General features: G+C 46.9%; 1 protein-coding gene across 1 annotated transcript in view; it reads left to right on the forward strand.

Moving 5' to 3' along the window:
- Positions 1-1,454: 1,454 nt before the first annotated feature.
- Positions 1,455-15,370, forward strand: part of LOC144797850 (uncharacterized) — a 192,900-nt gene continuing 178,984 nt past the window's right edge. The window contains exons 1-2 of the mRNA XM_078668657.1: positions 1,455-1,460; positions 1,705-2,046. Of these exons, the coding sequence (XP_078524783.1) occupies positions 1,455-1,460; positions 1,705-2,046 (348 nt within the window). The remainder of the gene's footprint in view (positions 1,461-1,704; positions 2,047-15,370) is intronic.

Consider the following 15,370-nt stretch of genomic DNA (forward strand, 5'->3'; position numbering starts at 1 on the left):
TCCATGAATCCTCACTATCACCCTCCAACAGTGCCTCTCTTTTCTCAATAGCCCCGCTGTTACATGTATTTCATTTGTTTTATAGCATCTCTCATACAAGTGTAGGTGTCAGAGCACTTTACATCACACACATACAGTGACAATAAATCGTATGTGTGTAAATCAGTGTATAGAAAATATTTTGTTACATAATGCAAAGGGGACATTCACATGTCATCCATACAGGTGAGCATTTTTTCCAGAGTGCTTGGTCTGGAAAAGCACAAAATCTTGATTCAGAATGTAACACAGTGGTTTGTTTTTACTTTAATTATAACAATTTAATTGTACCCAAACAAACCTTTTTGGCAATGTGAGAATTGTGAAATGCTGGGGGAAAAAGATAGCATACCAACGTGTACCATGCAGTTTGCATGCTGCTGTTTGATGGCAGGTCATAGCTGAAGGTGCTGGATTATGATTGTAACTGATAGACTGCACAATCACATAAGAATCTCTGTGACAAAAGCAGTAACCCACTGAGCTATGCACATAAACAACTGTTTTTTTTATATGCATGGTACACGTTCTTTGCAGCAGGCATATTAACCCTCTGAGCTATCTTAGATGAGTTAAACCTGCTACTGAACAAAACACGCATCTCTCCCCAGCAGGTACATTAATCACTGGAGTTATCTTGACACTAATTGTTTCCCAAAAACAACAGATTATTCAAGGAACTTTTAAGTGCTTTTAAAAGTGCTGTTTGCGGACCCCCTGGGAATGTGTCACGGACCCCTGGGGGTCCGCGGACCACAGTTTGGGAAACACTGCTCTATATGATAGATTTCCAGAATCCTTCGAGAACATACAGAAGGGTAAAATTCCTGAAAGATGACTAGGGCAGCATCCGTTTGGGAAAGCAACGAAGGGATATTACAGATGATTAATAGGCAAAGCCTTTAAAAACAGAAATACATCGACATGTGCTAAGGTGGGGAAAGAAGAGAACAGAAGATGTCATTACATGAAATGCCACCTATATAGTATATTTTTTAGAACGCCCCGGGAAAAATCAGTGATGTAGGAAGCACATTTCCCGGTTTCCTCCATGTTGACGGCACTTATTTATATGACACACATTATAGTAGAACGTATATGCACATCATCTTGTATGAATCGTTTGCAATGAGAAATACCCGATTTTTCATGGTCGGAGTAAAGATCATAGGGGAGAGAATGTGGCCTAAGGGTTAGAACGGTCGACCTCGGAGCTGGGGCACCGGGTTCGAATCACCTGTTGGATTCTCGGCAGGGACGCTCAACATTCTGTTATTCCAGACAAGTCACCTAATCTCCCTGTGCCTAACAAAAACAAGCATTTGCAGTGCGATTGGTCTCACCTTTGGGACGTAATATGTATTTAGCTATGCAGCACATTAGCCGGGTTGCTGAAACATCTAATGTTCTTTAACATGGAGGTAAAGTAAGCGCCAAACTGTGTGACACGCCGGGTATGGGAGCACATGGAGAGAAATATTGCCTTTCAGCTGGAAATGGTATATTCTTTGCTGTGTCACGGGCAATTTTATCTTTGTCACACTGCTCCGTTGATGCAGTTTTAAACCCTGTGACGGGGCGGGTCCGACAACTGAGGGGCCCGAAGAATTGCAGGGCTGGTGGTCCGCCGTCCCCTTCTCACCCACCTTTGTACCCTCTATACAGCAATCCCCACCTTCAGAAGAGTGGAGACAGGACGAACGACCCCCGTGGTGGCTGGACGAAGAAGACTTACACGGCCCCTTTAACCCGGCTCCTCCCAGATGCGACTTCATCACGCAGGAGCCGTCAAGAACCAGCGGACCCAGGAAGACGGCGGACGGCGTATCCCTGGAGGCGGAAGGAGTGGACAACGAGAGACAGGAGAGGAGAGAAGCGAGAGCGGAGGAAGAAGACGAAGCGAACGACAACGGTGCGGAAGACGAGAGCCTCGACGACAAGCCAGGAGGCCACCGTTCCTACGTTTCTCCCCGCCACGTTCCCGCGGGAGGAGCGTGGCTCAACCAGGTACGGGGGAAGGTAGCGGGTTGGGTGGGGAGACGCAATCCTCCTGCCTAGAGGAATCACTCGTGACTTGTGTGCCGGCTTTCATAGTGCACAGTGTATATAGTGTAAATGTATACATCCTGCCTGCCGATCACGAGCACCCCTCCCTCTCATCGCCCTCTTCACTAGCGACCTCAGAGCACTAACGCACTTGGTTTCCCTCACTCCCGGCCCTTGAGATAAAGAGCAATAGGAAGGTTGTCCTGATACTTGGTTTCTTTTTCTTTCTTTTCATTACCATTGGCGCCACGACTCCTTCGGAGCAACCTGGGATATTGAGGCCGAAGATATCGCAAGAGCCTGGAGCCCTCACGCCAAACCAGGACGGACCCTGCAGCGTTCGCCAGGGAAAGACTGACTAGCAGAAAGCGCCAAGTGTTCATAAAAATAAAACCATCCCTTAAGCATCCAAGCACCGCCTCTGTGTCAGTTCCTTCGGCCCCGCCTGCCCCGCACCAAACCCCCATATTCACGCACCCTGGGCGGTTCTCGGCCGATCTGAGGGCTGAGTCTCCCGGGCTGCGCAAATCGGCAGCGGCCATATTGAGTAGGGCACCCCAGGCTCGGCGTTCTAGTCTCCAGTATTTAAGCAGCCCTCGTAAGGCAGGCGCGAGATTGCTGCTCATAACTCTCCTGAGGCGGAAGCTGGGAGGTGTTGTTATTAGATTTGTGCTTCTACAACTTTTTACCTTTTCACTTGTATTGCTGTTCCTCTGTGTCCGCTCCTCCCCCCTGTCATGTTGCGCTCACGGACCTTATCGTGGCGCTTTCTACATTTTAACTGCACTTTGCTGTGTCACGGGCAATTTTATCTTTGGCACACTGCTCCGTTGATGCAGTTTTAAACCCCCATATTCACGCACCCTGGGCGGTTCTCGTACGATCTGAGGGCTGAGTCTCCCGGGCTGCGCAAATCGGCAGCGGCCATATTGAGTAGGGCACCCCAGGCTCGGCATTCTAGTCGCCAGTATTTAAGCAGCCCTCGTAAGGCAGGCGCGAGATTGCTGCTCATAACTCTCCTGAGGCGGAAGCCGGGAGGTGTTGTTATTAGATTTGTGCTTCTAGTACTTTTTACCTTTTCACTTGTATTGCTGTTCCTTTGTGTCCGCTCCCCCCCTGTCACGTTGCGCTCACGGACCTTATCGTGGCGCTTTCTACATTTTAACTGCACTTTGCTGTGTCACGGGCAATTTTATTCTTGGCACACTGCTCCGTTGATGCAGTTTTAAACCTCCATATTCACGCACCCTGGGCGGTTCTCGGCCGATCTGAGGGCTGAGTCTCGTGGGCTGTGCAAATCGTCAGCGGCCATATTGAGTAGGGCACCCCAGGCTCGGCGTTCCAGTTGCCAGTATTTAAGCAAACAGTTATGGCTCCGCGCAGCGGACGCGATCAGCGGTCGCGCCGCATTCGTGCCGGAGTCGAGCCAGAGTCCAGCCCGTCTGCGCCCGTCAGCGACAAGGAAGCGCCAGGGGCCAGGTATGCTGTTCCCCTGCTCTCTTTCGCTCCAGGCGAACCCCTATACTCTTTCTCTGCCCTGCGAGCATTGAAACCCTCTAAATTGCCCTGCCATCACTCCTTTGCCCCTGAAACACTTAGAAACGCCCTAGTTTGCGGATGTAATGACATAGTTATCCAACATAACTCCTTGGATACGGCTAACTGCCGGCTCTCCTCTATTATGCCATTTCCTTCGCCTACCGCTGTTCATACGGGTTTCCTCATTAACTCCCGCTCGCTGGTTAAAAATAATATCTCCTTTACGGAATTCATCTCACAGAGAAAGCCCTCCTGGGTTTTTATTACTGAAACGTGGGCCACGGACTCTTCCGAACCGGAGTTACTAAATGCTATCCCCGAAGGGTATGCTCTGGCTAGAATGGACAGAGTGGGTCGAGTGGGAGGAGGTTTGGGGATATTGTATCACAGCTCTATAAAATGCCAGACTGTCCATCTGTCCTCCCCGCTCGAACTTTTTCAGGCGATGCATTTCACTCTGAACCCCTCCTCCACGATCTCCTTCACTGGGATATTGATTTACAGACCCCCTGGCCTCAGGTCCGCTTTTAGCCAAGGACTCCTTAAGATTCTGGAGCCCTATATTGATAGACCCAGTTTAACTATTCTAGGGGATTTTAATTTCCATTTGGAAAATTCCAGTTCCCCAGACATGACACGGTCCATCTGTTGGACTCCCTAGCTTCCTGTGGCTTGCCGCAGTTATTGGCTAGTCCCACCCACTTAGCTGGGCATACTTTGGATGGTGTATTCACCAACGACTCCCGTCTTCAGACTGGCACCCCCCTTCCCCTGTCGTGGTCGGACCACTTTGCCATTCCCCTTGAATTTGCTTTCTCTCTCCCCACCGGGCCTCAGCCAGACCACACCAAGTGGGTATTGAGGAGGAATTTTAGGGAGATTAACAATGACACCCTTACTCCGTTCTTATCCATACTCAAGCCCCGACCTAGAGGGGATGCTGATGCTGCGGCTCTTGACTTCTCTAACACCCTGGCGGAGGCTGTCGATTCTCTTGCGCCAGCCCTGCAACACTATTCTGCCAGGAAACGGCCTTCGGCCCCCTGGTTCTCGGACTCCCTTAGGATTCTCAGACAAGGATGTAGGAGGCAGGAAAGGCTATGGAGGGCACACTTGGACCCCATAGAGAAGGATAAACATAAATCCTTCTCAAAGGCTATAAAGCTGCAGTGCTGACAGAAAAGAAGGTGCACTACTCTAAATTAACGGCCTCGCTTAAGTCACCCAGGGATTTGTTCAAAATAGTTGATAACCTTTCCCTTATTCAGACACTTGGCCCTATAGCAGCCTCCCAAGCTCTGTGTGATCATATCTCCACGTTCTTCCATACGAAGATCCTGGATATTTACACAGACTTGGAAGCCCTCAATCTCAGTTCTCTAACCTCCACCCTTCCAACTTTAATTCCTGAAAATCAAATGCCTGCCCCCTTTCACTCCCTCTCCCAGTTCCCCCCCTCACTTTTGATCATCTCAGTACGTTGCTGGACAAGCTAAAGTCCGGGTCCCTGCTTGACCCCTGCCCTTTAAAGGTTTTTAAAGAATGTAGACAGGTTGTTCTGCCCCCTTTGGTGGAGGGCATGGATCTGGCCATTTCAGAGGGGGTTCATCCCATTTCTTGGAAATTGGTCATTGTTAAGCCCCTATTGAAAAAACCCACTCTGGACCCTGGGATATTAAAGAACTTTCGTCCCATAACTCTTCTTCCTGCCCCTTCTAAACTCTTGGAGGCACACCTTAACCATCATTTGAGTGCCTTCCTCGACAGTACCAACTCCCTGGATCCCTCACAGCACGGTTTTCGTAGGACACACAGCACTGAGTCGGCGCTTACAGTGGTTGTCGATAGCATTCGGGCCAAGGTCGACACCGGCCAGACCACCTTACTGGTGCTACTAGACCTTACGGCGGCCTTCGACACCCTGTCCCCTACCATTCTGGCTAGCCGACTCAGCGAACTGGGAGTCGAGGGTCCTGCACTCAGCCTCTTAACATCCTTCCTTGATCAACGGAAGCAAAGGGTTAAGCTAGGCGATTATATGTCACCCATCAAGCCTGTGAAGTGTGGGGTCCCTCAGGGCTCCTCTTTGAGCCCAACGCTTTTTAACGTCTATGTGGCCCCACTCGCCAGGCTTGTAAGATCTTTTGGGCTAGAAGTTCTTTCCTACGCCGACGACACACAGATCATGGTCTCCATATCTAAATCTGTGAGCATAACTGCTCATAACTTTAAAAACTGTATGGAGGCGGTCGCTGGATGGATGGTTAAGAACTTCCTCAAGTTGAATGGGGAGAAAACTGAGGTCAAAAGTCGTGCATACATATATGTAGTAGCATCCTTGTTATAAGGCACTCCTTAGGGTTGTCAGAAAAACTCCCAAACAATATTGATTGAATGTTTAAAGTTCATAGTTTATATCAGTTCAATGACGATTTTTCAATAAGATTTGATATTTGTCAACATATCATACATCCATTTTCATCATCATGGTGTTTGACAATTATTTTACAGGTTTCTTTAATCCCTTCAATGCATTTCGGGCGGGAACGCCCTTTTTCAAGGAGTACTATGAAAATAAAGAAGATATAAGCAATCAATGTAAACTGTACCATACTCCGGTAGGGAAAATGATATGTAAGTGTGAGAAAACTGAGGTCCTCATTTTTGGAGGCAAAAATGAGACCTGGTCAATGGACTGGTGGCCTCCTGCCCTTGGCGCCTGCCCCTCGCCATCCCTTTCTGCCCGCAATCTGGGGGTCATTCTGGACACCACTCTCTCGCTTGACAAACAAGTCAGCAGGACTGTGTCTACCTGTTGTAGTGCTCTAAGGATTTTAAGGAAAATCATTCATTATCTCTCCCCTGACGCACGCAAACAGGTTGCAGTTGCGATTATAGCATCCAGGTTGGACTATTGTAATGCACTATATTTGGGCATTAGCAACGGTCTGGTCCAGCGCCTTCAGACTGTGCAGAATGAGGCTGCCCGGTTTGTTGTGGACGCCCCGAAACGCTCTTCAGGCACGGCTATCAGAAAAAACCTGCACTGGCTCCCTATGCAGGCGAAGATTAACTTTAAGGCTCTCTGCCTTACGCATCGCGCCCTTAATGGGACTGGGCCTGAAGCCATCCGTACTCTTGTATCCTACTATACCCCCGGTATTGCACTTCGCTCTTCTAGCAAAAGTCTGCCTGCTGTCCCCCGAATATCTAAGGTCAGATGGGGTGGAAGGGCCTTTTGCTTCCTTGCGCCTAGACTCTGGAACATGCTCCCCAACGACCTCAAGGGGATCCCATCTCATGCCCTGTTTCGTAAAGCACTCAAGACCTGGTTATTTCAAGAAGCATATTTGTAACTCATACCTTGCCGTTTTCTGATCAATTAGTTTACCATCTCCTAGCGCCTTGACGCCTACGGGTTTAGTTGCGCTCTACAAATCTCAATTATTAATAATAATAATATTATTCCAAAGCTCTGTTTTTAATATAAAATCAGGGCCTTCGGTGGTCTTATCACTGAAAATACAATATTTGAAAACAATATTGTCTACCGGTGCTCCTGGAAGACCATTTCTATGGACTGGAATCTAGAAAATGCTAATGTGATTGTGGTATTTTACTGACCTCTGTCGGTTGTTTTTTTATCAAGAAAGTGAAATAGAGGCAGTTGCCAGAAAAATTAAAAGAAGAAAGTCCCTCAGCAGAAAGCAATTCTGTTATTGTTTTTTATTGAGACATAAATAGAGGCTGTTGAACAGAAAAAAAGTCCCTAAGTGGAAGCAAACAAGTTCTAGGGCTGATTTCAAAAGACCACAAAGTAAATACACATATAAGTATACATTAAAGTAGATACAAGAGGTCTTGAATGCTCGACCTAATGAATGTGTCCCTCTGTAACATAACTGGTGCTCATGAAAAGCACTCTGATACCTTCAGGTCTAGTTCGCACTATATATGAAAATTCCACAGACAAACAAATATTGGCTTTAGTCGCAATATTGATGGAGAGCTGTTCCTTGTGGGCTAATGGGATCCTTTGAATTAATTGACAGGAGCCTGGTTCCGTCACCCACCGGATACATAGGGCACTCTATGAAATTTAAGTGTAGAATTAAATTAATTGATATAAAGTTAATTCCTTAAGGGTGTTAGTTCAAATTACATGTTTTGGATTTTCTTGCAGTACCGTTGGCTGGCCATGTGTGGTGCTTGACTTACTCTGAGGCTGGGCTCAAGTGTGCCTGTTTTGCCAGTATTAGGGCATTCCTAATTTTAGAGATGTTTTTAAGTCTCGCCTGAGACAGCGCATGCGGTACTCTGGCGAGACATTTAGTGAGTGGGCTTTAAAAAGCCGATCACAGCTTTTTGTGTGGCCTAGAGCGTGCAGCTACGCGCACAGTTACGAGCGGAGGCACCATATGGCTTTCCTCTCGCCATGGCTCATTAAGTGCATCGTATGCAGGCACCCTCACAGCCCGCGATCACTTTCACTTGGACGGTTGCGTTGCCAATGCTTGTTCACATTGGGACTTTTGTCTGGATTGGACATGCAGGGCAATATTTTACGCGATTATTTGATGATTTGTAATCTTTTGATTTTTCAATCTGGGATGTCTCTTATGCTTGTGATGATTTTCAAGAGTGTTCTTTTAAATGCGACTGAAAACCCTTTCGGGACACATTTTTTGTTGGTCTGATTACCTACTTGGTAAGTCAATAGCCTATAAAATACCTTTCATACAGAGGTTATTAATTCAGGCTCCTATATTTACAATGACATATTGGAACTAATCCTCGTGAAGTGACACACACAGAGACACACACCCGGGATAGACACTTGTGCACAGTGATCGGAAAGCCATACAAATTGTAGAATAGTGGCGTGCAAACGCGGATAGCACAACACACGGTACAAACTCACACAGCAAACAGCCCTTTCCCAGCCGCCGGCGCCCACACACAAATGATCCTTCTTCTCACACGCCAGGATAGCACGCTAAAGAATTATTCTGCTTCACTGTAATTTTGCAAGCCCCTAACCGACAGTGTAATTGGCGCTCAGCAGGACACCGAGGAGGCCGGTTACTCAATACTGGGCCCAAGCCGTGCAGCCCCTTTTCTCTCATGGCTTCTACTACTGTCAGAAGTCGGGGTCAACAGTAAGCCCAGGAAGCCCCACAAGCACTGGGGAGCTGGGCCTCTCTGCCTGACTACAATGTCGAGTGCTCAAGTCTGCTCCCAGGATGCTCTCGGCAAAAAACAGACAGGGGCATTAAGTATCAGTAAGGAATTCTACTTGTTTCAAGTGCTTCCTTGTCCTTTGAGCGCTAACTTGCTGTAAATATCCTCCTCCCACCTCAATCTTTCCAAACAGCACCATTTTAGGCCATCTCAATGAATATTCTGCAGAACAGGGCAAGTACTGATGGAAAATGACCACTGCAGGCTTTTCAACGGTCTGGCCCATCCAGGCTCTAGATACAACAAGCATTGGCATAGTCAATAGGTCTCGCCTCTGGGACCTTATAAGTGTTTAATCATGCAACACGATGTTGTTGCACCAAGGATATTGTGCTTGATAACTAAACACTTATAAGGTCCCAAAGGCGAGACCTATTGGCTATGCCAATGCTTGTTATAACTTTGCAATGGCCTTACTCTTCTATGAGTGTGTGGTTTTTGTTAGCAATTATCGCTAAAATCCTTCTATCCATTTTTCAGTAATTAATCAACATTTTCCCTTTTGCAGAAACCTGTCTTAATTTGCACACTCCCTTCCAAGTTTCAACACCTTAACAGAACTCATTGATTATTTTGTTTAGATTATCCTTCTCTCTGGACATTTTTCAGTTGAAAATTCCCACATTCATACCCAGATTCCCTTCCCATAGTCTCATATAGAAAAGTCTTTTGAATGCAGTTTTGCTGTTACATTGTCATACTAGAGTTTGTTTTCCTTGTGCATTCTATGTGAGTATACCTATTGATGGATGTCTGAATGTGATGTCCTGAAGGTTCGCACACTTCATGGCTTATAGAACATATTCCCATGTATAGGAAGCAAGTATTTATGAGATGACACACAGCATAAAGCTAAGTGCAAAAGGTATTTATCGCTTAACCCCTTCCATGCGTCGGACGGCCGGTGGCCGTCCGACGTCACGGTGGGCGTGTGCGGAGGACGGCAGGGGGCCGTCCGAACCACGCCCACGCCATAATTCACCCGCACCGCGGCGGAATTTTTGCTGCGGTCAAGGGGTTAAGGGAATGCCGGAGAAGTTGTACCACATGTTTACATATTTGAATGGGGAAACACAAATGAAGCATTGTGATATGTGACGATGTGCAGTGAGTGGTTTGGGATATGTCTATGGTAATGTGTAGGTTGTTCACATCCACAGAGGGTAAGTAAGTAAGAAAAACATGTATTGTTTTTTGATTAATTAAAACCATTACAATAATACATTCTAATAAAAAATTTTTGTAAATTGACTTTTCGGTCGATACTCTATTATAAGATTTTTTAGGTGTCAATACATGCATGAGTAAATTAAAAAGTACGGAGTGTCCAAAGTTCATTTGCTCAGAGCATCTGGGGACTATACGCTGGTTGCAGTACCAAGCGTCCGTTGCTTGGATGCTACTAGAAGCAGGACCTTAACAAGCTTCCCATTTAGTTGTGGGTCCCTTGGGTTGAAGCATGCAAGTACTGCTTGTCTCCGGGTACGTATGCCTCGTTCTTTAAAGTGAGTTTTTAGCAGGTCAACCCTTTCCTCATTCAGCTTAATGCAAGAGCATATTATATGTTCAATGTCCTCATTTCCAACTCCACATAGCCGGCATGAGCTCCCGTAGTTCTTTCTCAGCCATGGTGGAAGATGGGGTATGGCTGGCAGGATTCCTTACAAAGGCTTCTTTAGACTTCCTAGAGTGCCCCAGTTCGAAGTATGCCTGTGACCCAAATGATTTGGAGCTGCCCAGTCATTCATGCATGGCTCCTGTGTGCAAAAGCGGCTTTATCTTCTGTGAGAGAAATTTTCTTGATAACCTTATTTGCGACAGGCCTTGGTTGGGGTCAGGATCAGGTTGGGTATGGGGGCTTTTCAGTGCTTAATTTGAGCTGGTGGTTTACGGTGCCCGGCACCAGCACTTGGTTGTCAACACCAGCACTGATGACAGTCTGCCGCATGGCGGCACTGTTTTTTTTATTTAGAAATGAGGAGAAAAAAACAGTTGTTTATTAATTCAATGTACATTAAAAATGACTAATGCATGCAGCCCAAGCCATTCTTATAGCTTTAGGGGCCTGTAGTAGTCTCAATTGTCACACTTGTAGGAGTGTGGTGGTTGTGAGTTGTACTTGTACTGACACTGGCAGCGCTGATAGGGGCAATGGATGGTGCAAGCTGCAGTGGCCTCCTGATGAGAGCCCTGGCACTTATTAGTTTGTTTTACAAATGAAGCCCTGGGGCTAGTGGGCAAATCGTGTTGGGAAGTCCGTAGATGCTTAACTATGCCCTGACGGAAACACTGGTTCCTTGTTTACCAAGGACCTGTGTAAAGTGCAGAACATAAACATGTATTCTGGCCCTGTCTTCCCTCATCACCCAGAGAAGTCCCTATTGCAAATAAATAAAGAAATCCTAGAGCATGTGTGGACATTGGTCAGGATCTGATTGTGTCTCTCCATCATCCAAGTTTGGTGCCTCAGACAGGTGTTTATGTCTCTGAGCTGGGTGTTGACAGGGCACTTGGACGCCTCCTTGAGCTGGAATCCATGTCACACAGAGTCCTACCAATCAAAAACCTCCTACTGCCCGCTCAAGGCAACCCCTCTGCATGAATCTCTCGAAGACGTGGAATGCTGAAACCTAGGAGGTTGCGGCATTAAGACTGTGGAATGCAGTTGTCCTGAAGCATGCGTAGACAGTCATCAGGATGTGGTTGGCTCTCCATCTCCTCTGTTTGGTCTCACATGCAGGTGTCTGTGTCCAGAGGTGGGTATTGTTGGAGCACATAAACCCCTTTCTTGTCCTGGAGTTCTCCTGGCACATAGTCCTCCTGCTAAAAAAACCTCTTACTTGTAGGTTTAAATCTTGTCTTATTTTCGTAGAACATGAAAAAGGAAAGACATTACAAAGTAGCTCACCTACATCCATAGGCAGGTGACGACAAAAAACGAGCAAGGACATAGTAAGCAGAGGGGGGTAAAAGTGAAGGGGGTGTAGGAATCAGGAGTGTATAGACAGTGTAGTATACTGCTTTCGATTATTAAGGCTGCATCCACTCAATGGTATGTATAATCATGTGCGATGTGGTGTGGGGTTGAACGCTAGGGTGGCTGAACCAATCAATCAGCAGAGTGTTCTGTTGGCAAGAGGCAAAGTACAGGCAGGTATGCCCGACATGTCAGTTCTCTAAATTCCTCTGTAAGGTATTGTATGCAAGGACCCCAGGTGTTATCAAATTGAGGTAACCGGTTCTCAGAAACCGCTGTAAGTTTTTCCATCCCGAAAATGTCCCAGATTCTATGGAGCCAATTGGTAGGATTTGGTATTTTGTTTGCACCCCAGTGATCAAGGAGAGTCTGTTTGGCAGCACATAAAATTAAATTAAAAATTAAAGTAAATAGGTCAGGGCATTAGGAAGGCCCAGTAGGACATAGCTTGGGAACCTAGGAAGTGTAGTTTTATACATTTTATCAATGCCATCTAGAGTTTCTTGCCAAACGTTGTGGACCCGAGGACAGTGTCACAAAAGGTGTGGCATAGTCCCTACTTGCCCACAGCATCTCTTGGTGCCTGCCATGCGGTGCAGGGATTAACAAGGAGGCACCATAGATGCCCCCTTGGCTCCCAACAAGAGGCCACAGGGAGAAGGGGGCCCTGCTAGGGGCTACCAAAGACACATTCCAACAGTCTTTCCATGTCAGAAAGCCTGACATGGAAAGCCTGTCAGAAACCGACATCGTAAACCCGACTGAGGAAACACTGCCGTATAGGGGTTACGTGCTGGTTCCGATTGGCTGATGAGCTCATAGCCCATTGGAAGCCAGCCGGAATGACCGCCTAGTTTAATTTCCGACCGACTAGATTGAAATCAGGCTGTCAGAGTATAAACCATTGATGTCAGTCGGAAAGCCTCCGGATGGTCATGAAATATTCTAGAGTGTATTGACGGTGGCAGTGGAAGGGCATACTACAGTGATGCATTGACTGTGGTAGTATTGGATGACATAATTAGCAATTTTCCCTGGTGTGTTTGTAACAAACACTACTTTGATATACAGCTAGCTGCAGGGCTTTAAGTGGGATTAAAAAACTGGGGGGGTCTCCCGCCGGGGGCTTTCAAAACTGCTCGCGCCTCCCGCTCCTCGGGAGACGCATCGCCGGAGGGGCGCACTAACATAGAGACTGCGCCTACACCTACCAGGAGCCAGTGGGGGCCGCGACGGACTGCCAGCCCCTCCCCTCACCGCCGGGGGCTTTCAAAACAGCTCGCGCCTCCCGCTCCGCGGGAGACGCATCGCCGGAGTGGCGCGCTGACATAGAGACTGCGCCTACACCTACCAGGAGCCAGTGGGAGCCGCGACGGACTGCCAGCCCCTCCCCGCCGGAAGGTATTTAACCAGCAAGCCGCCCCCGCCACGTGGGACGCGCGTGCGCGGGCGCCGGGCTAAGCCCGGGCAAAGGGCGGGCCGTCTTTGGCCGTCCGGGGCAGTCCGAGACAGGGCAGGGCCCATCCCCTTGGAGTTGAACTACAAAGTCACCTGGGAAGAACTGCTCTGAAGTGGACATTAAAGTTTCCGTCATTTCTGATGAACCTTGGCCCTGAGTCAATAGGTATATTTTTGACTTTTAAACTCTGTATATTTAGTCCTTAGAATTGTCTGTTAAGTATTCCATAGAGAGATACCACTGATGAAAAAACGCAAAATACCGCGGTTACTCTAGATGCCTATCTATTGAGAGCAGAATCTCTAATTAACCGTGAGATTCAATTAACACAGCGTAAACTCTCATTTGATCCCTCACAACTTCCTTTACCCAGGGAGGAGGAATTCAACGGCCCACTACCACCAAAGAACACACCATCTTTAATAATCTCTTCCCCGGGAGAGGACTTTTTTATCAATATCACCTGATGTACGGGATAAGGATCCTAACACCACAACCACAAAAGAGAAAAGCCCACAGACCCGGGGACAAACCAAACAAAAGATAGGCACTGATACAGGCATCAAACAGAAGTGAGGCAAGTTGGCCAAAGAGGGTAAAGTAACTAAGAGGGTTGGGATGAGCACACTGGGTACTCAAACAGGTGAGGGACAATTTAACCCTGAAGCTCAGGTACGCTCCCCTACCAACAAGCCCGGAGTATCCTTACAAAGCCTAGGGAAACAAATGGAAGGCATTGTAAAAAATATTTTAGAACAGAAAATTGGTGAAATGACCTCTCTATTGTCTTCCGTTTTGAAGAAAAATTTGCTCGCATAGAAACTAAGTTGGCTCAAATGAAAGGGGACGTTGATTTAATCAGGGATCGTCTCAAAGCTATCAATCTGATCCCCAATAAAAATAAAGTTGTATCAGCACGCAGGGATCATCTTAACCACCCGAGCAATGAGGTTAGGCCTGATATCCCCAAGGTACCCCATTTAGAGAAACAAATCCCCCTAAATCAGAGAACTATACAGAAGGTCATAGAAAGAAATGAGAACTCAGGCAAACCTGGGCAGATTAAGGCTCACCTTAATTCGGTTAACAGCATGGCCCGACCAAACACAGAAACTCTAAACCTCCCACCCGCATTCTGCCCTTATGTCCTAGTACTTACGGGCGTTTCACCACGGAAACAAGGAGCGACAGAGTCTTGGCTGTCACTCCGGAACAAAGTTTTGGACTGGTTAAGAAAATATAAACATTTTCATCATCAGAACACTAAACAAATCCTTATTGTTCGCAGAGTAGGGTGGGTGGGTCCAACTCAAAAAACAATTAAGGGCGACTGTGTTGTCATAAATTTCAATTCCCCCACATTAGTTCGTTCCCTACTAGCCAACTAAGAGGAAGCATCCTTAACTCCCACAACAATCCTGTCTGTCCCACAACAATCCTGTCTGTCCCACTTGGTTTCTTCTATAGACCAGCTGTTAATTCCACCATGAAACCAAATGCTCCATCTTAACAGAAAATAGATTTGATCTATTGTCTTCATTAGAGGAGATAGACTGACATCCAACCTTGTTACTAGCTTATCCTAACTCTGAGTGCGAAAGCAGTGTTGAACATTGGACACTAACCCGTAACCCACTTTTATCCATTCCATCTTTAGTAACCCCGCTAACGGCGTCCTTTAAACCCGTCTCGCTCCTTACCGAGCAGGTTCAAGAAATTTCCTCTTCAAAATCAGTCCACAAGACCAACCAACTAAGATTCCTAGAAATAAACCCCCACAGTATTTACTGTGACTTCTCCAACACACAGTAACCCTGGCAGAGAATGAAGCTGTCCAAACACATCATTACAGGCCAAAGTTAACTCCTTAAGAGGGTCAACCATTAGTGTAATATTTTGGAACATTGTTGGTCTCCATTCGAAGCTTAATCTAGAAGGATGGTTAACATTTGTGCGGTGTTATGACATCCTGTGCTTTCAAGAGACATGGGCAGTATTCTCAGTCCATCTAAGCGGATATAAAACATTCTTTTCACCGGCACTTGCTTCAGCCTCAGGGCGAGCTAAAG

This window comes from Lissotriton helveticus, chromosome 12, assembly GCF_964261635.1.
Source record: "Lissotriton helveticus chromosome 12, aLisHel1.1, whole genome shotgun sequence".
Classification (NCBI taxonomy): Eukaryota; Metazoa; Chordata; class Amphibia; order Caudata; family Salamandridae; genus Lissotriton; species Lissotriton helveticus.